The following is a 20,924-nucleotide window of genomic DNA, read 5'->3' as shown; positions in this document are numbered from 1 at the left end:
TGGCTCGTCCCGGGAACCCCACTCCCGGACTGGGCAGCCCGAAAAGCGCTGTTGCTAGGGTGCGGCGGCTCGCAGCGGCGGCTTCCGGTTGAGGAGGAATACGGCGCGGGGCGAACCCGGGCCTCGGCTGGGGAGGGTGGCCCCGCCGGTCAGGGAAAGCTGGGGGGCCCGATGGATGGCTGCGAACTGGTGAACCAGCCAACTGTCACTTTTTTTCCGGGTGCAAGGGGTTTACCTGGATGTGGGACTTTCAGTGCTAACATAAAGACAGTTCAAGCAGTTGGTCAGCCTAGCAGACAGGTGGACCAAAGACTGGATGTGGACGCATGGAAAGCCGGACAAAAGAGTTAGATGGTGGACAGACGACTGCACAGGTGGACAGATGACTGGATGTGAAGGGGTAGACAGTTGACAGAGAGGAATGGACAGAGTAATGGCTGCCATGGCCTCTGTGAACTGTGAATGACCCAGTGCTCAACCGATTCCTCAGGGCCTCCAGCTGTAGTACTTACCTGTGGCTCATTTATCCTGGGCCCTTATTGGCCAGAAGGGTGTCCACCTGAGTGAAGGTCAGTGCAGCTAGGAAAGGCCAGGGAGAGGCAAATGCTACTGAAAGTGGCAAATGTCCTTACCTGTCATTAATTCTCTCTATAAATGTGGCATTCTTGCAACCCTGTGTGTTGGGCATTCGTAGAGCTGTGAATTCAAGCAACGCGCGTTCAGCAACTATTTTATTAAGCACCTGTGTTATGTGCTGGAAATAAGGCAGTGAGCAAAAACAGGTGAGAGAGAGGAAAAAAAAAATAGAATGTCTGCCCTTAGGATTGGACAGGAGAGACTTTCTGTGACCAAGTGATCTCTGTTCTCTTGGAAACACCTTCCCTGTGTGGCTACCAAGACTCCATGCCCTCGTGGTTTCCTCTGATCTCACTGGTTCCTCCTCTTTGCCTCTTCTCACTCTGTCCATACTGTCTCCCTCATAATCCTATCTACTTCAAATTCCTCTTACATGTCAACCATTCCAGATCAGACCCTCCCTGAGTGCTAGACACAATGTTCAGATCTGCACTGCGGCATCTGCACTCTGACGTCCACTTTGCTTCTCAAACTCCACTTGTGTCACCCTAGGTCTGGTTCATTGCCCCATACCCATGCCACCCCATCTCCCCAGCTCAAGAGCTCAAGGAGTAGGCTCAGGCAAATGCCTCAGAGTACCTCTTGACTACTTTATCTTGCACTTAATTGCAGTGCACCAGGAAGTCCTGTTGCTTCCATCACACCATCTACCCAGAATGAGACCACATCTTGCCAGGTCCACATCTAGTCTGAATCCACACCAGTCCTCTCCAGGGAAATGTCATAGCAACCCCCAGTCTCCTGCTGCCACCCTTGCCATCTGCAGTGTGTTCTACACAACTCAGCCTGTGAATATGTCAGATCCCTTCGCAGTATTCTCAGAACCCTGAGCAATAGCACCTCCCCAAGGAAAAGCCAGAGTGGCCCCATGATTCTCCCTTGCCTCTCTGAATCTGTGCTGTATGGCCTCCAACTCCACTGGTCAGTCTCCCAAAGTGTGTATGTGTGTGTGTGTGTGTTACAGGAACATTTACACACGCCATGAAGGAAATGACCAGTGACATTCCATGTGCCATCTACCACAGTGTGCTGAAATATATTTTTTGTGGAGCCCAGCTCCACACCTGGGACTTGCCACACAAGCGCCCTCTACAGAGTATCTCTAGGGGTAGTAAGGTGGAGATACATTGAAGATGGTGGCCCCCTCTCCCCTCTGCCTGTGCTGCTTCTCTGTGCTGTTGCTGGGGCCCTAATGGATATGTGTGTATGGGAGATTACCACCCTTGGGAGCAGTAAGGGGATTGTTCTCAGAATGGGGCCTCTTTTGGGGGCTTTGCGGGAAGCTGCTTATGGGTATGGTCCGTCCAAGCACCTTGTTTTAAAGGGAGTGGGGTGTGAGTTAGCAAGTAAAGCGTCGCCAGAGCTGATCAAGAACTTTTTCTTGTTTTCAAGCCATCAAGTCTCCAGTTCACATTGGAATGAAGTGAGTTTTTTTTTTTTAAGTGAGTTTTTAAAAGAAAAAAAAAAACACTCCATCTGCCTTGTACTCCAATTCAGCTGGTTAGTAAAAGCCCTGGGCACATGCAGGATTTGAACCTTTCAAAGCTTTTTTAATCAGCACTCCTGATTTTATAAACAATGAAACCCATCAACCCCATTCCTTTTCAAATCTCCAGGTAACTTGGATATGGCGAATTTCATGGGGATCCAAACATTTTCAATAAGTATCTTGGCACAGGGCTGAAGGCTCAAGCCATTCTATTCTACATAGCCAACAAGTGGGAAAGGTTCAGTTTTTCATTTCTGTATAATATTCCATTAAATGATTATACCACAAATTATTGGTCCATTCTATTTTTGATAAACATCTAGGTTGATTCCAGATTTTGGCTACCACAAATGTAGCATGTATAGATGTTTCTTTACTTGCTTTTTTGGTGGATATAGTTATTCCTTTCTGCTAAACACAGGTTTTTGGGGTCCTTCCACCCTCCACTTTGGCATTTTGGCTTTGTCTCCATGCTTGTGGCTCCAGCATTGAAGATAGCTGTAGTATCTCCAGATATCATGTAGTATTCAAATCAGGAAGAAGGTCGGCATGAGTCACAAACTTTTGCAGAATTTCTAGCAAACTTCTGTTTATTTCTTAGTGTTTAAAACTGGGTCATCTGTAGCCAGGAGACTAGGAACAAGGAACAAGGAGACTAAAACACTAGGGAATGAGGTAACAAGGAGACAAAAACACTAGGGAATGAGGTAAAGATTTGCCTATCACTTGAGAGTAGATATCTGCCACTGAGTAAAATTTGGGCTAGCAAAGTTAAAAGGGGAAAAATGTTGTAGAGGCAACCAACAGAACCTCACAAAATGAAAAGATTCTCAAACTCATTAGAAGGTTAAGAACTGCAAATCAAAGTGGAAAATGTAGCAATGGCAAAATCATGGAGAGTAAAAAGGTCAGTAGTTACCAGGTATTTGATGGGGAAGGAGGGATCAATTCGTGAAACACAAGAGATTTTTTTAGTGCTGTGAAACTATTCTGTGTGATACTACCATGATCATTAGACATTTGTAAAATTCATAGAATCTCAAGACACAAATAGTGAATTCGATGTAAACTGTGGACTTTGGTTGATGATGTGTCAACATTGGTTCACTGTAACAAAAAATGTGGGATGTTGATAATGAGGGAGGTTGTATGTTGGAAGGAAGGAGACCAGGGAATTCTGTACTTTATGCTCAATTTTGCTGTGAATATCAAATTGCTCTAAACAATCTATTATTAAGAAAAAAGAATAACACTGAGAGGTAAAGTCACTTTATATCCAGTGATCTAGCAAAAGTTAAAAGGAGTGGCAATAATTCTTATTTTTAGGGAAGTGAGGAAAAGGATTCCTTTAAATGTTGTTGACAACAATAAGACTGATTACTACCTTTTGGAAAGCAATTTGGCAAACTCCAATAAAATAAAAATGCATATATTTTTGATCCCTATAATCTCAATTTTGGGATTTTCTTTTATAGAAATAAAAGCTCTGGGAAGATCAGGGATCTTCATTTTGCTACATTGTGTGTAGTGGAAAAATTCCTGCAAAACTAAATGATGACCCTTTTACAGGGGCATGGTTGGGTGCATTTTGTACTGCCTCATTGTTCTGGTTGCAGGATTCAGTGGAGGTGCTCTTCTCTGCTGCATTGGTCTGAGCAGCTTGAAAGCCAGGAGTGGAATTACCAGAAGGCGTATCACTTAAAGGCTAGCATTTGATGCAGGCTATCAGTCAAAACATCTGCTGGGGCTGGACCATCCACATGTGGTGTCTCCATGTGGCTGGGCTTCCTCACAACATGGTGGCTAGATTTGAAGGGTTGTTGGAGAAAAAGTTAGAGGGAAATTGAATGACCTTTTCCAACCTAGATTCCAAAGTCACAGTATTCTTTCTGCCTTGTTCTATTCATCAGAAGCAGACTCATGAGGCCAGGGTTATATCCAAGGAAGGGGAAAATTACACTCCATCTTTTGTGTAGCCAGGTTTTAGGTAACCACCAAAAAGAAGGCCCTGGCATAATATCAGTTGATTTGGAGGGTCTGCCATAAAGTTGGGATGAGTTTGAAAAGATACAGAGATACAACAAAGACAGGCCACTCTGTGTAAGTGTAGGCATATGTGTAGGTTATATACAGCATATATTATATACATATATGTATGACATATATTATATACACATTTATTTTGATTATGCAAATAGAAATACAGGGACCATGTATCTGATAGCCAAGGATTTCAGGGAATGAAGGTGATAGAAGAGAGTATCAGGAGTAAACAAACAAGAAAAAGATGAAAGACTGCTAAAACCCAACAGTTAGGATGGGTTCTTCCTTATATATTTAATTAGAGGTATAGTCCCTCCCTGGTGGCACACACAGGTTAGATAGAGCACAGCACTATGAAGCTATCCGCAGCCACTGCAGCACAGGTTTGATCCCCCGCCAGGGAGGTGACTCATATGGCATGGCAGACCTTACCTGTCTCCCTGGCTGCTCCCCTCAGTGGGGTGTTTCAGTCTATCTGCCTGTTCTGCTCCCCACTCTTGTTTCTGGTGAATCCTCTCACCGCCCCTGCACCTCTGCACCCAGTTCTATATGCATAAATAAGTCTTTAAAAAAAAATCACTCTCCATATGGTTAAACATATACTTCTAATTATTTTTTAAATGTTTATTTATGTGTATAGAACTGGGGTGCAGGCCAGAGGTGTAGGGGTGATGAGAGGATTCACCAGAGACAGAGTGGAGAGCAGAACAGGCAGATTGACGAAGTACACCGTTGAGGGGAGCAGCAGGTGGGTCAGGAGAGGTCTGCTGTCCTCCAGGACTGGGGAGTGAACTCACTGCAGTGCTGTGCTCCAACCTGCAATGCTAGGGAGGACCCTGTGATTTTTTTTTTTTTAAAGATTTATTTATTTGTAAAAAAAAAAAAAAAAAAAAAAAGATTTATTTATTTGTGTATACAGAACTGGGGTACAGACCAGAAGCTCAGGGGCAGAGAGAGGCTTCACCAGAGACAGAGTGGGGAACAGGACAGGCAGATCCATGAAGTACACTGCTGAGGAGAGCAGTGGGTGGGTCAGGAGAGGTCTGCCACACTATGTGGTCACCTCCAGGGCAGGCAGGAATCGAACTCATGCGGAAGCGGCTTTAGATTCTCAGTGCTGAGCTTTAACCCGCTGCGCCACCAGGGAGGGCCGATTTTTTTTTTAAGAGTGATTTTGAGAAAGGTATGCTTTGATCAAGAAAATTAGTAATGATCACCTTATCCTAAAGCTCAGGAAAGAGCAGGGAGGGGTTATTGGTAGGCCAAGAGGGACTGCAGGGCACTGACAGTGTTCTTCATCTGGACTGCATTTTGCGAATGTTTGACCTGTGAGAAATCATTGAACAGAATGTCTTTGCTTTAGGCCCCTTTCTGTATTTGGTATTTCACACTTAAAACAAGGTAAAATAAAAAATGCAAAGCATGCTTTCCAGAAGGTTCCCAGTTGGCAGAGTGAAGGGGTGGGAGAGGATACCATCTCCTATCACTGGAAACAGGTTAGCAGAGTGTCTCCCAGAAGAGGTGTGAATATGGAGTGAGTAGCATGGAGATAAGTTCCGAAGCCATGCTGTTCCTGACAAAAATCTCACAATAAGGAAAGAAAGGAGAATCCACATGGAGCCCTGGACCATTCCAAAATTTAACTATAGTCTGGGTTAATTGGCAACTGAGGTGGGAAGAAAACCAGGAGAACTGAGATTTGTGAGAAGGTGGTCCTTGAAGCAAGAGGGAGGACTCCACCATGAATTCGACTGAGACTGCAGACGGTCACAAGTGCATGGGCTCTGCCTGTGGAAGTCACTGGGTGTCGTGTCGGGCAACACCACAATGATAAAGAAACGGGAGTGGTGGAGCAACTACATAATGCAGGATGCTGCTCAAGAGCAAGATCCTGGCCTCTTTATTGGTAACCAGTCATACAGCATTAGTCATATGGGGAAGCAGAAAAGGAGATGGGGAAGAAGAGGGGAAGGGTGGAACTGCACTTCTCATCTGCTGATAGCTTGGTACCATAGATCAAACCCTGACTCCCTGGTCAGGATTTCAATCTTACCAACAAGGCAGTCCATTGGTCAGCTTCTGGGGTCCTTCGTTAAAACATCAGTCAACAGCTCCCTGGGCGTTCCCAGTCATACCTCATGAAGTATAAGTCAGGAGTAAGTTTATGCAACTGTCATCTGCCCCGCGCGTTCCTGGTCATACCTCGTGATGCACATGAGGTGATCTAGCTTTATGCTCTTAATTGATGTGAAAGGTACCTCATAAGGTTGGGCTCCCATAACCAAGCAGTTTTGACCATGATTTAGGAATACAGAACTGTAGCTAACAAAATGGAGGCTAGATAGGCCATTTAGGATTAGCAGACCTACAGCTGGGGGCTACTGGGGTGGGCTGTGGCTAGAGCAGGAGGTGAACAGGCACAGTGGGCAAATCTTAAGGACTTTGTCATGAAGGAGAACAACAGGGTAGGCGCTAGAGGAAGAGCCCTGAGCTTCTATTTTCTCCCTAAAAACAAGGTGAGGCTATTATTGAAAGGAGCAGGGATGTAAGAAGCTAAAGGATGAGGCTGAGGGCCAGGCAGCAAGCTTATGAGACCCGAGATGCAGGATGGCACGGGGTGGGCTGGGCAGAGACGTGCCTCAGGGTTGTAACTACTCAGGTCCCAGGGCAGAGGCTGCCCTTTTGTAGGAGACGGTGCTGGGAAGTCCAGGGAACGTGTGTGGGAGCTACTGCTCCCCTGCTACACTCTCCACGCAGCCCTGGTCTAGCACTGAGGAAGTATTCCTTTCCTAGGGCCTGGGACAGGGGAGGTGGGGCTGAGACTGTAGTGGGTCCAGATGTGCTGGGATCAGACATCCAAGAGAACCCCCTTCCTGCGTGTTCTTTACGCAAGCAGTCCACCACCCACGTCTAGCCCAGGGTTGGACATGCAACTCAGAACAGGGAACAAGATGTTCTTACCCAGGCAGAGACAGGACTCAGGTTCCCTAAAAACCACACCCAGAGTCCTGGTCCCCAGAGCCCTGGTGCTGGGAGGAGCTGGTTACAAATCATTCTGAAGAATTTTTCTCCACTGCAGAACAAAAGGCAGGAAAGTTCCCAAGAAATGATCCTGCAGGGTCTAGGTAGAGTCAGCTCCCAGCATGCCTGGATATGCATACTCGGTCCCTGGTGCATCCAGAGCGCAAACAGCTCAGCGGGGCACTCAGAAATTTCCATTGTGCTGGAAGTTAGCCCACTCTCAGCAGGTGCCACTCTCACACTCAAAGCACCTTGCCTGCATGTTGTAAACCGTCATTCAAACGGTTCTGGGGCACAAGGCCAGCCTTCCCAGGTTATAAAACTATAAAACTAGCTTTATTCATTTATTGTGAGCCAGCTATCAAAGAGTAGATGCTGCTTCTGCTGTGTGCCCAAGATGATGGCTTCAAGTGACACCACACCTGTACTGGGCCCATGCCCTTTTGTTGGGCCTTGACCCCGCCCACACAGGTGTGGGGCCTATGCTGGATCCTGCTGGGTTAGTGGCTGTGGGCAAAGCCAAGCAGGGTGGTGGATTCCCTGCTGTAAGCCTGCTTCCTTCTTTACAGAGGAGCCATGTGAAGCCCTGGACAAGAGTTCCAACTCATCCACTGCTAGTCAGCCAGTGGAACCATACTAAATTTTACTGTAGGGTCGGTACCCAAGTATGTGTTCTTCATTTCCCAGCTCCATCCTGGTAGGGAAGTTCTTTGGCTTCCAGGGCTACGAAGGGAAAGCAGCTGAGTCAGCTCCCAGGAGATGTGAGCCTGCATACAGCAGCTTCCCCCTCAAGTATGGGGCCAGCTGCACAACTCTAGGTCAGGATGCCAGGGGTCCAAGTGGCTGATCCGCAGTGCTGACAACACCAGCACTGACAAACATCTGTCCGAGAATCTGTCCATTTTGGGGGTCAAGGCTGTTTCAGGTCTCTGTCTCCTCAGCTCAGGCTGGGCTCACAGGAGGCATGGAAGTGTGTATTGGAGGTATTCCTTCATCCCAGATCTTTCATTTTCAGAATGAAAATGTCTACTCCGCTTGGATAGCATGTTGGAAAGTGCTCATTTACTTACCTGGTGGATCTGGACTTCAGCTTTTTTTTTTACTAGAAAAAAAACTAACAGCACATCCCAGTTTCTTCATTCCAGGGGTTGGACGACCTAGCTAGAAAGGATATTGCTGGATCCTGGCTTCCAGCATTGTACACAGTGACTTCTGACCCTTGGTTTAGTGCAATTCTATCCTATGACTGGCCATTCTGTGATAGGGCATCTGTCTGTAGAGGATGGTTTTGTAAGCAAGCAAAATTAGACTTAACACCTTGTGAAACAATTCCAGTTTCCTTAACCACATTACAAGCCAAACTGTTTTCTGTTGTTAAAAAGTTGAAAAGCTGGGCAGTGGTGCAGAGGTTAAGTCTTAGCAGTATCAAGCTATCACCAGCCACTGTGACAAGAGTTTAATCCCTGGCCAGGGAGCTGACCCACATGGCACAGCAGACCTCCCCTGTCTCAGCCACTGCTCCCCTCAGCAGTTATTTCAGTAGATCTGCCTGTTCTGCTCTCCATGCTGTCTCTGGTAAATCCTCTCACCACATACCTCTGGACTATACCCCAGTTCTTGTATGCATAAATAAGTAAGTCTTTTTAAAAACCATAGAAATGACTACCACATAAGCAGTTCTCATATGATTGAGTCTAGAAAATATCATCTTGAAATGGGGAAAAAAAACCTAAAGTGGTAGCACATGTATATAATTTACATTTTATTTTCTCCCAGAGAACTGTTTTTTCCTTCAGTCCTTAAGGACTAAGCTCCTTTGACAGAAGTCATTGGGCAGCCACATGGTGAGGGTATTCCATTCTTCCAGACTTCAGAATTCCCAGCTACCTTGCTATGAATGGCACAACTCATCAACAATGTAATTTCATATACAGTACTGGAAGCACATAGGGATGAAGATGCTTGCTTTGGTTACATCCCTAATGATTGTGGCCTCCAGTTCTGAGTGATAAACTTCTTAATAGACTTGTCCTTGGACACGTATGGAATGCAGTTGGTATACCAAAGAGGCTGTATGTGTCCTGCCTGCCACCTCTTAACTTTACGTGGCAAAATCACCAAACCCAAAAGATCAAACCAGATTTAACTTTTTTTTTTTTAAAGATTTATTTATTTATTCGTACAGAACTGGAGTACAGGCCAGAGATGCGGAGGGTGAGAGGCTTCACCAGAGACAGAGTGGGGAGCAGAACAGACAGATCGATGAAGTACACTGCTGAGGGAAGCAGCGGTCAGGCGGGTCAGGAGAGGTCTGCCACGCCATGTGGTCGCCTCCGGGGCAGGCGGGGATCGAACTCTTGCGGAAGTGGTTTTAGTTTCTTAGTGCAGTGCTTTAACCCGCTGAGCCACCAGGGAGGGCCCCAGATTTAACTTTTAAAGCCTTAAAACACTGTCAGGTGCCTCCCTGGTGGCTCAAGGGGTTAAAGCACAGCACTACGATGCTTTCCACAACCACTAAAGCCCGAGTTCAATTTCTGGCCAGGGAGGTGACCCACATGGCCCAAGAGACCTCTGTCTCGCCCGCTGTTCCCCTCAGCAATGTACTTCAGTCATTCTGCCTGTTCTGTTCCTCACTGTCTCTGCTGAATCCTTTCATCCCTTCCCCACCTCCCTGCCTCTAGCCTATACCTCAGTTCTTGTATGCATAAATAAAGTCTTTTTAAAAAAAGAGAAAAATAAATAAATCATTGTCAGCTTGGTTTTGAGAGGATTTTTTTGCTCCCTTTTTGAGTCCTGTGTAGATTTTTTTAATGCTCACTGAGTACTTGGTTCTCATATTGCCAAGCGCCCCTACCTAGATGAAAGCAAGATCAAGCTAGAAGACGGTTTTGATGTACAGTGAGTTTTGCTGGTTACTTGGAAAGAAACTGTATGTACATCAGGCTATCCAGTCATAGTTTTGACTACAGACGGGTTACAGAAAAGGAAATAATGTAATTAAGCCAGAATCAAGATGTTTTCTGCTGGGCCTCAATGGTAATCCCCAACAATTCAAATACCACACTGTGATGGCTACTCTTATATCAAATTTACTGGGCCACAAGGAGCCCAATATTTGGTCAACCATTGTTCTGGCATTTCCGTGATGACATTTTAAGAGTTCATACCATAATTCCAACAATTTATCTGCCACACGAATGCCATGATGGTTGGGAATCCTGAGAGGACAAACACACACTACAAGGTTGCACTGGGAAGTTAGACATAATTTGTCAGCCTTTATTAACCAAGAGCAAAGCCGAGCCCTAGAGTTTCCTTTAAAAAACCCCAACCTTATTTATAGCAACAATTTAATTACATATTCAATACTACAGAGCAAGAATTGATCACTTTCCAATCACTTCTGAGATTAAAATACAAGTGTAAAATGGATTAAAATAAAATTCTCCCCAATGATTTAAAAACATAATTTTAACTGAAAGACATTTCAAACACCATGTATAGAACTCAGGACCAAAACCCCCCCCAAAAAGAAAAAAAAAAACAAAACCTTAAGATTTTTACCCTTGAGGTAGCACAATAATGCTGAATTAGATTTATTTTATTACAATGATCTTAAGAAAACAATGAAGAATCTACATTTTGCTCAAGGTGGGCTAAATGGTTTTCTGCAAATCCCACGTGAGGTTAATGACAGTGTTCTTTTTTTTTTTTCTTTTTTCTTTTTTTAAGTATAAAGATAGCCCTGCATTGTGTAAAAGGAAACCCACAGGAAGGCTGCTTCTCATAAAATAGACATCAGAATCATTAAAGGACGTCAGCAGTCAAGACAGGAGGAACAAGAGGTAATTTTAGTGAAAAAACCAAAACAACTTGTATCTTGGCAAGACTGGTTTATAAGTGCATGTCAAGAACAAAAATTCCAACATCAGCCAACTGAAAACAAAAGATAAAAGATGATATTCACGGGTCTTTTTCCTTCCTCTGAGCAAAAATGCTCTTTCAATGATTTTAAATTAGAGGGGACTGTTTGTACGAACTGACATGACAGGGAAATGGTGTGTCCCCCAGGCTGCTGCTGTACACCAGTGGCGCCTCTCACCGACTACTTTATCACAAGCAAAGAATCTGGGCAATAAAATGATGAACATCTTCTCCTGGCCGGAGAACCATTTCTTCCTACTTGGCTGCCAAATTTGATCATTAAACAGCTCAAAAAAAGCTCCACCCGATTTCTGAGAATCTGTAGCAATTACATGAGATTATCAGTTAAGAGAACAGACCACATGAACCCTTCCTTCAAAGAACACAACCAATAAAGAGAGTGAGTATAATAAACCGGGGGCCAAAAGGAAAGATAATACTGCAGATTGGACCTCAAGGCTCTCAGGAATATTCTCCACTATCCTAAATCAACAGCAAACTAGAAAAGAGGGTGTGAAGCTCTAAACCAAAGAAGCAATCTATAATAATTTTAAAAAAAGATCTCTCCCCAACATACATTCTTCTTGAAGCTCAACCATAAATTCAGGGCATGCCTGGCAAAGTGTGAATAACTCAGCCCTGAGCTAAACTTCGTCTTCCATCTTTATTCTCCATGCTGCAAAGAGACTTGAATGCTGTCAGACTCCTGGCCTGTTGGTAATGGCTGTGCCCTATTTCACTGAAAAGTCTCCTTTTCTCAAACGAGGCTTTAAGGGACACAGTATGTATTACTATTATGGACTGATGACCCATATGTAGTTAGAACAGGAGGACATAAACTTGATGAATTCTACTCCGTAAAATTGCTACCATCAATGACTTGGGGTGTCAAAAGAGACCTCTGAGATGAAGAAGACTGAACTGGGATATGCAGGAGGGCAGAACAAGTGGGCCCATTCCCTGCGGCCTGCAGGAGTGTGAGCAAAGCTCACAGCCTTAACTAGTGCTGGTGGTGGGGTGAGAAGTGCGCAGGAGGCTATGCTCAGCGTTCAGAGTCCTCACACAGCCAGGGGCTATAGCTCTATAGATAAGTCCAATGTACCTGTTACCTTTGCAAGAAACATATTTCTTGTCTGCTTATGTGCAAAATGTGCTTTCTTTATTTAATAATAAAGGAACATCATAGAAAAAAAAGAACCTTGGAAAATCATGGGTAAACCCGAGGCTTTCCCAGTACTAGCTGCCTGTTTCGGAGTATTAGTTCCAACCGTTCACAATTCTGAAAGGTGCAATTCAGGCTACACAGGGCATTCTGAAAAGCATCCTTCTGTTTTACTTCACAGACATAAGAAAAAGGGAGAACTGACCAAGGCTGTGGTGGGTCACCACTCTGGAACTCTCTTGACCACAATGTCATTGGCAAAAATACCTGGCTTATGTGAACAATGGAAGATAATTATGTGGGGGCACTATCATTTCCTACAGTGGGAATGACTCAAGCCCCAGCCTATAATCTTTTTGGGATTCAGTAAGTTATATGAGTTTTTAAAAAGATGATATTGGGAAGGATCTCTTTATTTAATATAAACTGGGCTATCACATTCAAATTTATATTTATGCAAAATTTCCACTGTTCTTTAGCTCTTTTATGACACCTGATTCTAAGTCATTCGGAAGAAGAAAACAAAATCTCATTCTGAAATATAGCAATCAGGGCAATTCATCAAAATTCTACTTGATGTAATTAAAAGGTTGAAAAGTTTTAAAATACAAGCTAAATGATTTCCTCTGGAACTTTCTAGTTCCAAAGGAACAAATGAAACAGCAAATAGTCCAACATCTTAACTATAAAGTACAAATTCTATGAAAATGTAACTGATGCTAATTTTTGAAAACTAACAAGAGTTGAAGTTTAGGATGAATGCCTGGATCAGCTGAAAAACTCCACATATATGAATATGGCCAAGGGGCATTCCCTAAATGGAGAAAGTATTCTTTTAATTTGAAAACACAGCCATTTTTTCTTTAAAGACTTAAAAAAAAATTTATGGTTCAACAGCAAAGCTATGCCACAAATCTGGTGTACAAGGAAAGGGTTCTCTTCGTAGTACAGTATGCTGTCAACAGCTGGTAGGGACAAGTGGAAACAAGAGATGGCAAAAGTTGTCCAGAAAAGTGTTGGGTCCGATAAGGTAATAAGCCTCTAGACCCCGGCTCCATATAAAGGGACAGCAATTCATTCATGCAAATTGCACAGTAATCAAATAAAACAAAAACAAAAAAGATAAAACTTCCCAACCCAAAAAAATCTTCTGGTTCTCTTCTAGCTCAAGAACGTGCTGAAGCGCAATTTCCTGCTTTTACATGGGTCCCAGTGACTGATCAGTGTGCTTGGGATGCTGATCTGCTGCATCCAAACGTCACTGTGATGCTTGAAACCACTGTGGCGTGTGCAGCTGCCAGCACATGGTACAACGCCACAGGACCACAGACCTCCATCAGATCTACCACCATTTCCCACAGTAAAGCCAAAGACTACAATTGTGAACAAATGTACACTTTCTCAAAGGACAAATGAGGGGATCAAAGGTTACACCATTTCCTCCCTTGAGAAAGGTTGGGAGAGGATGTCTACAGTTATACAATGGTATAGACCTGTGGTAACTTCCAAAAGCAATAGTTAGCAGCAAGAGAGGAAAGTAAGATGTTTACACTTTGGACTTTTTATCAGGCACTTAAATTGTTGGAGAGACATGCCATTTTGAACCAAAGATGTAAAAATTGGGTTGAGTAATCATTACAAGTGGTCTAATAATGGGCTTTCAGGAGCAAAGTGGAGGTGTGGGTGGAACCTCTACCCATCCTTTAGTGCTGACTTTCAAGTTTTATAAATGCCCACAGCCATAGCAATGGCAGTGGTGATGGCAACAGCAGGAACAGTTCTGTCGTGTCTGTTTTCTGTGTGTGTTGTGTGGCTGACCGGAAGGTTTTGGTGTCACACTGAGAAGGCGCTGGGGTGCAGCACACCTACTGCCCGGGATCAATCAGATCCATACTGGAGCCAAACATCTTCACCAGCTGTTCTTCATAATGTGAAATGTTCCGCTTCATGATGTCCATGCAGGGCCCCAGAAGCCTCTCAAATGCTTGTACATCCATAACTGCAATGTTAAAAAGAGACATCATTTCCATTATACAAACCTAAACCTTTAAAAAAAAAAAAGATTTATTTATTTATGCATACAGGAACTGGGGTACAGGCCAGAGGTGTTGGGGGCGGGGGCAGAGTGAGAGGATTCACCAGAGACAGAGTGGGGCAGAACAGATAGAGCCACTGAAATATACTGCGGAGGGGAGCACAGGTCAGGAGAGGTCTGCTGGACCATGTGGGTCACCTCCCTGGCCGGGTTGGAACTTGTGCTGCAGTGGCTGTGGATAGCTTCACAGTGCTGTGCTTTGACCCCTTACGTCACAAGGGAGGGCCTTATGCAAACCTTTTCATAATTATGTCCACATATTCATGTTATAGGAGATTAGATTTTAGGGTACTGGGCACTTTCCTGGAGCTAAGACCCTGGTGAGACCCCATCACCCCTGTCATAGGAAGATCTTTTTCCTTCTGGGGTAGCTTTTCACTCTTGAAGTACATACTGACTGAGATGGTGTGTATGCTGCCAAGATACAGCTGGCAGTTACAATAATTGGAATTAAGCTCAAGCAAAACATTTTTCTTTATTTTAAATTAATTATTTTCTTACATCGTGTTCATTTTTGTACAGTTTTGATTTTTCCTCTCTTGTGTAGTCCTAACATGTCTTACCACCATGGCACCTGTGACCATCACCAAAGTCCTTAGTGTTCTTCTCTCCCTCCCCTGTTGTGACTTCTTCCCCTCCCTTTCCCTGCTTTATGCCTCAGATCTATGATCTGCCTGTCATGGTTTATCTTCTTCCTGATCTTTTGCTTGATTTTCCTATGTTCCCCTATAAATGAGATCATATGAGATTTTTCTTTTTCCTTTTTTTTTTTGCATAATTCCTTCCAGTTCCATTCATGTTGCTGAAAATTATGAATTTATTGGAAGGAGGTTTTCATATGAACACAGCAAGACTGTGTCACCCAAGTTTGAGACTCGGTAGAATACAGCAGCATCAGTTCTCCCTATACCCACACAGTTCTGGAAACCTGCCTTCATTATTAGTTTTATTTTACATGGCCAAGAGGTCATGCCGGTTTTGCTCCCAGGCTATAATCAGTGTTTAAAAATATTTGCTAAAAGAATACATTCACCTATTTCTGGCTGGTTACACAAAGTGTCATGCCTAGAAGTGACCAGCAAAAGCTGGTAGAAGAAATCAAGACTTTCTAATGGGAAAAAATACTACATATCAGAAAAACAAATACTAATGCATAAAATCTTTTTCTTACCTAAGCATTTGACATCTCCCACTGCATAAGCCGAAGCAGCTCTGGGCTTATTGGTGACCAGTGCAAGCTCTCCAAAGTATTGCCCCTTATGACAGCGGGCAATCTCGACCTCCTGGTTCCCACCATCTTTGTTCGCTTTAGTCTAGAGCAGGTAGAGAACATGATGAGGGCTGATTCCAGAATCGCAGCTAGGCGTGATCAGCTGCATAAGATTGCATTCTTTTCTTAGTGTGTCTAACACGATTATTGAGAGATTCACTCAGCACATTTTCTCATTGTTCCATGATAAACTGCATGAACTAATCTCAGCGGTCTGGTTCAATCAAAGGAGCTGGCTTTTACCTGGGAGGCTTCATCTGAGGTAAGGTGCAGACTGTTTATTTGGAGAGATTTATATATGTGTATATACAACATATTCATATTATATATACACATATAAAAATTATAGTTATAACAGATTGTAGATCAGAATGTTTATGTAAGTTTCCAAATGTTTTACAAACTTTAAACATAAGCTGCTTTTCAAAAAAGATATCAAAACTTTAGATTTCTCAGCTTAATGATATACTAATATATTGCTACATGAAAGTATCTTCAAATATGGGTTAAATGACTCCATTATTTTTTTAATAAAGATTTTATTTATTATGCATATAGAAATGGGGTACAGGCCAGAGGTGCAGGGACAGCAAGAGGATACACCAAAAACGCAAATCTACAAAATACACTGCTGAGGGGAGCAGCAGGTGAGACAGGAGAGGTCTGCTGCTCCATGTGGATCACCTCTGCGGTGGGGATCAAACGTGCACTGAAGCGGCCACAGCTTGGCTTAGTTTTGAGGTACAGAGCTCCAACCCAATGCACCACCAGTAATGGCCCTCCACTAGTTTGTTTTTTAATCCATATATTCATATATATTATTGTGGTTAACAGGTTTACAACATGGTATGTAATTCAGAGGCATAGGGTCACCATCTCACATGTATGTCTCCACACCATACCCACTACTGATATTACATGTTAACATACATGTTAATACAACATTATATGTATGTTTCTCCCATTTTGTAGAGGTTGACTTTTCTCTCTTTTTTTAAAGGTTTATTTATGCACAAGAACTGGGGTGCAGGCTACAAATGTGGGTGATAAGAGGATTCACCAGAGACAGAGTAGGGAGCAGAATACACAGATTGACCCAAATATACTGCTGAGGGGGACAGTGGGCAGGACAGGACAGGGCCCGTAAGTAGCTTTTTTTTAATAACCTTTTAATTTGGTGGTTTAACTCTGTTTAAGAAATCAAGCAGGTTATAACTTGTGCTTATTCAGTTATCAAAGATAATGTACAGTATAGTATTAAATATCTAGTTCCCTTTTTACTTATTTTTAAAAGATTTATTTACTTATGCATACAAGAACTGGAGTATAGGCCAGAGGTGTGGGGGGTGAGAGGGTTCACTAGAGACGGAGTTGATAACAGAACAGACAGATCTATTGAAATACACTGCTGACAGGAGCAGCAGGTGGGACAGGTGAGGTCTGCTACACCAAGTGGGTCTCCTCCCTGGCTGAGGATCTAACTCTTGCTGCAGTGACTTCAGACAGCTTCATAGTGCTGTGCTTTAACCTCTGCACCACCAGGAGGGTCCCTAGTGTCCTTTTTTAAAATAAATTCAGGCCCTCCCTGGTGTCACAAGGGGTGAGAGCACAGCACTGTGAAGCTATCCTCAGCAACTGCAGGGAGTTCAATCCCTGGCCAGGGAGGTGACCCACATGGTGCAAAGACTTCTGTCTTGCCCATTGCTCCCCTCAGCAGTGTATTTCTGTCAATCTGCCTGTTCTGTTCCCAACTCTATCTCTAGTGAATCTTCTCACATTCCATACTTCTGGCCTATACCCCAGTTCTTGAATTCATAAATAAATAAATCTTAAAAAAAATAAAATAAACTCGTCTGCTAAGCTATACAACTTGAGTAAAAAATGATTTTAAATTTAATGGTAAGAATTAACTTTAATCCTGGCTGTCCCTAGTGGTGCAGTGGATTAGGACTCAGCATTGCAAGCTAGCTGCAGCTGCTTCAGTGTGAGTTCAATCCTGCCCCAGAGGCGACCCACATAGTGTGGCAGACCATTCCTGTCTTGCCCTCTGCTCCCCTCAGCAGTGTACTTCGTTGATCTTCCTACTCTGCTCTGTCTCTGGTGAATCCACTCACCACCCCTGCACCTCTGGCCTGTACCTCGGTTCTGTATGCATAAATAAATAATTCTTTAAAAAAAAAGAATTAACTTTAATCTCTTAACAACTATTTTATATTATGGGCAGATGATTTCTTGAAGGTTTATTTAGAAAAAGTACTAGTTCCCTGGAGTTTCTGTTACAATGTAGATCCTGATTTAGTAGGTCTAGCCAGAGTCCAGCACCACAATGCTGCTGGGTCCCACATATCCAACACTGCTGTGGTCAGTAGGTGTCAGTGAATATTTGGTTAATGCACAAACACTGTGAGTACTCCAAAAACTGTAAGATAACACAGAAGTTTCAAACAACTGTTTCATATAAAATAATGGGCCTATTTTTTAATAAGGAATCAAGCCACCTTTTAACAGTAATATTTTTTCTTTTACTCTCTAAAAAAACAAACTTACTTTTACTAGACAATCTATAAATAGATTATAAACTATATACTAAGTTGAGTTAGTATTATATATAACTAATTTTTTTTTTTAAAGATTTATTTATTCATTCATGCAGAACTGGTGTACAAGCCAGAGGTGCGAAGGCGGTGAAGAGGATTCACCAGAGACAGGGTGGGGAGCAGAACAGGCAGATTGACAAAGTACATTGCTGAGGGGCGCAGCGGACAGGTCAGGAGAGGTCTGCCACACAATGTGGGTCACATCCCTGGCCGGGGATCAAGCTCATGCTGCAGTGGCTTTCATAGCTTCATAGTGCTAAGTTTTAACCCCTTGCGCCACCAGGGAGGGCCCACATTAATGACGACTTTGGTACTCTAAACACATTCACATTATTTAAAGCAAAGTTACTTTCTATACATCCAACAAGCATAACTCACACAACTCACCTTGCTTCTAATCAAGATGCTTACTTCACCGGACTCTATAATGTAAAAGCTGTCAGCCTTGTCACCCTGAAAAAGAGTTGAAATCAGGTCAGATCCATATATATTAATTGAAGAGGGACATAGAAATAGATCAGTTTCTTGTCTGAGCTCTGATTTATATTAATTTTCCAACTCCACAAATTATTCAATGGCTAACAAACGAGCAAAATGAGAGGCTGCTGATCACCAAGGATGCCAGCCCAACTATGACTGACACACATCTGTCACTTTTCAATAGGAAATATTCACATTTCTCTACATGAACATGCTCAGGATGCCAACTATATAGAACATTGCTATTTCTTACTGCCCAATTTGGTCAGTCACTGAAATCTATGACAGAGGTTTGCTGTGCCCATGTGGATCACTTTCCTGGCTGGGGATTATATTTGTGCCACAGTGGCTGTGGATAGCTTCATCTTAACCCCTAGTACACCCAGGAAGACCCTAGGAACTTTTTTTTTTTTTTTGATGAGGGAATCTCTTGAACTGATGGAAATGCTAGATATACTATGATTGCAGGAGTAACTATAAAACCCCCAACACAAAAACTTAGTAATTTTATTGTATATGAAATATACCATATCAAAGCTGACCTAAACAAACAAAACAGCATAAAGCAAAGCTTCTGATTCTTGCAGGGAGCCCAAGAACTTACATTTCTAACAATTTCTAATATTCCTAGATGCTGCTGTTCTTGGGACCACAGAGAAACTTTGATCTAAAGATGCTGCAAAAAGGGGACTATAAATATTGATAATAAGATGGACATATCTTACTTTCTGTATACATTCTGTATCACTGATTAACATAATTATGATTAATGTGAATATCTAGAAAACAAAGGCAATTTAGGATGCCACTTAATATAGCCATGTTTTTGTTTGTTAGTCCTTTTTCTCTGGGAGCTTCTCTATGTCTAACTAGTCCCTTTGGTGCTGGTTGGGCCAGGGACATAACCAATCCAAACCAAACAGGTATCTTCCTAGTGCTTTTGCCAGAACTGTAGGCAGAGCACCTGATACCTAGTAAAGTCCTTAATATTCTCTACATATAAAACACAACACAGGAGACAAAGAAAATTACTACACAGTCCTCAATGACCTAGTCTGCTTGCTGTGTGCCCATCCTTACAGTACCCAAAAGTAACAAAAGACGAAAGTACAAAGCAAATATTAAAGACACCCTGAAATTTGGCCAATCATTAAGAACCAGGCTCTGGTTAGTGAATAAGCTGTGGGCTCCTTTGTACCAAACAGAAAGTAAAAGGACAACCTTTCGATTTTCCCCAGGTTTTAACAGCAACAGATGAAACTTTTATAGCTCAAAGGAAAATAATATTCAAAAGAACAAGCACCAGAAGACGAGGAAAGGCGATGGAAGCAACAGACCAGCATGTGTCAATGAGATGAACATGAACGATGCCAAGTGCCTTGTAATATACTCCCAAAAATGAAAAGAGAGATGCTGCACCACTCTTTCCTGAAGTGGCTTCCTGGAAAGGGGCAGTCAAGTCCCCCACTCACCTGAGTTATTATGCGCTCTCCATCTTTATAGATCTTTTCTCCTATGACATCAACAATCTTCATCCGTTCTGAAACCTGAAATAATGAACATAACTACAAGTTATAAGGAAAAGACCTTAATTAAAAGTCACAGGTAACATCTATAAAACACAGAAATGGGTTAGAATAGTACAATCTTAAAACCTAAAAAATAGAATACGTATAACTGAATTTCCAGACTTTTTTTCAAATAGACTTTACCTCCAGTGATTTAAGGAGGGGCACAGATTCAATAAAAGATTCAAACATCTTCCTCTTTTTTGCATTGTTTTTCACTATGATTCTTCTAAAAGTCACCCGGTCCTATAAGAACAAATAAGAAAATTCTGGTAAATGCCATAGAGAACGTTTATGGTTTAGTTACTGGATGGCAGTAAACATTAGGGGACTATGTAATGTACTGGGTCAACTAAGTAGGTAAGGATGTTTCAATTTGAGTCATCATTGGAAGAAAAAGACCAGCAGCCTGAAAGATGTTGCTTGCTATCACATACTCAAAGGGTGCCACCTATGGGTCATAATTAGAACACAAAATAAAAAACTTCCAATGTGACAGGATGCACCTTCCAAAAAGGGACCTTACAATATCAATGGGAAGTGAACACAAAATATAAAGGAATAAAAAATCTCTAGTTCAAGGCAGCAAATGAAATGTGCTAGGCAAACTAAGTGCCAGGAGAATTCTGAGGAAGGGGA

The 20,924-nt window shown here is 42.8% G+C and overlaps 1 protein-coding gene across 1 annotated transcript in view; it reads right to left on the bottom strand.

Moving 5' to 3' along the window:
- Positions 1–10,445: 10,445 nt before the first annotated feature.
- PRKAR2A (protein kinase, cAMP-dependent, regulatory, type II, alpha) overlaps positions 10,446–20,924 on the bottom strand; it is a 63,746-nt gene continuing 53,267 nt past the window's right edge. The window contains exons 7-11 of the mRNA XM_004676194.2: positions 20,430–20,531; positions 20,190–20,264; positions 18,625–18,690; positions 15,542–15,683; positions 10,446–14,274 (exon numbers count right to left, since the gene is read on the bottom strand). Of these exons, the coding sequence (XP_004676251.1) occupies positions 14,141–14,274; positions 15,542–15,683; positions 18,625–18,690; positions 20,190–20,264; positions 20,430–20,531 (519 nt within the window). The 3' untranslated portion in view covers positions 10,446–14,140. The remainder of the gene's footprint in view (positions 14,275–15,541; positions 15,684–18,624; positions 18,691–20,189; positions 20,265–20,429; positions 20,532–20,924) is intronic.

Source organism: Condylura cristata, unplaced genomic scaffold (assembly GCF_000260355.1).
Source record: "Condylura cristata isolate star-nosed mole 26May11 unplaced genomic scaffold, ConCri1.0 scaffold00004, whole genome shotgun sequence".
NCBI classification, from domain to species: Eukaryota; Metazoa; Chordata; class Mammalia; order Eulipotyphla; family Talpidae; genus Condylura; species Condylura cristata.
Note: the sequence above shows the minus strand (reverse complement) of the source record. Positions and strands in the feature narration are given on the sequence as shown.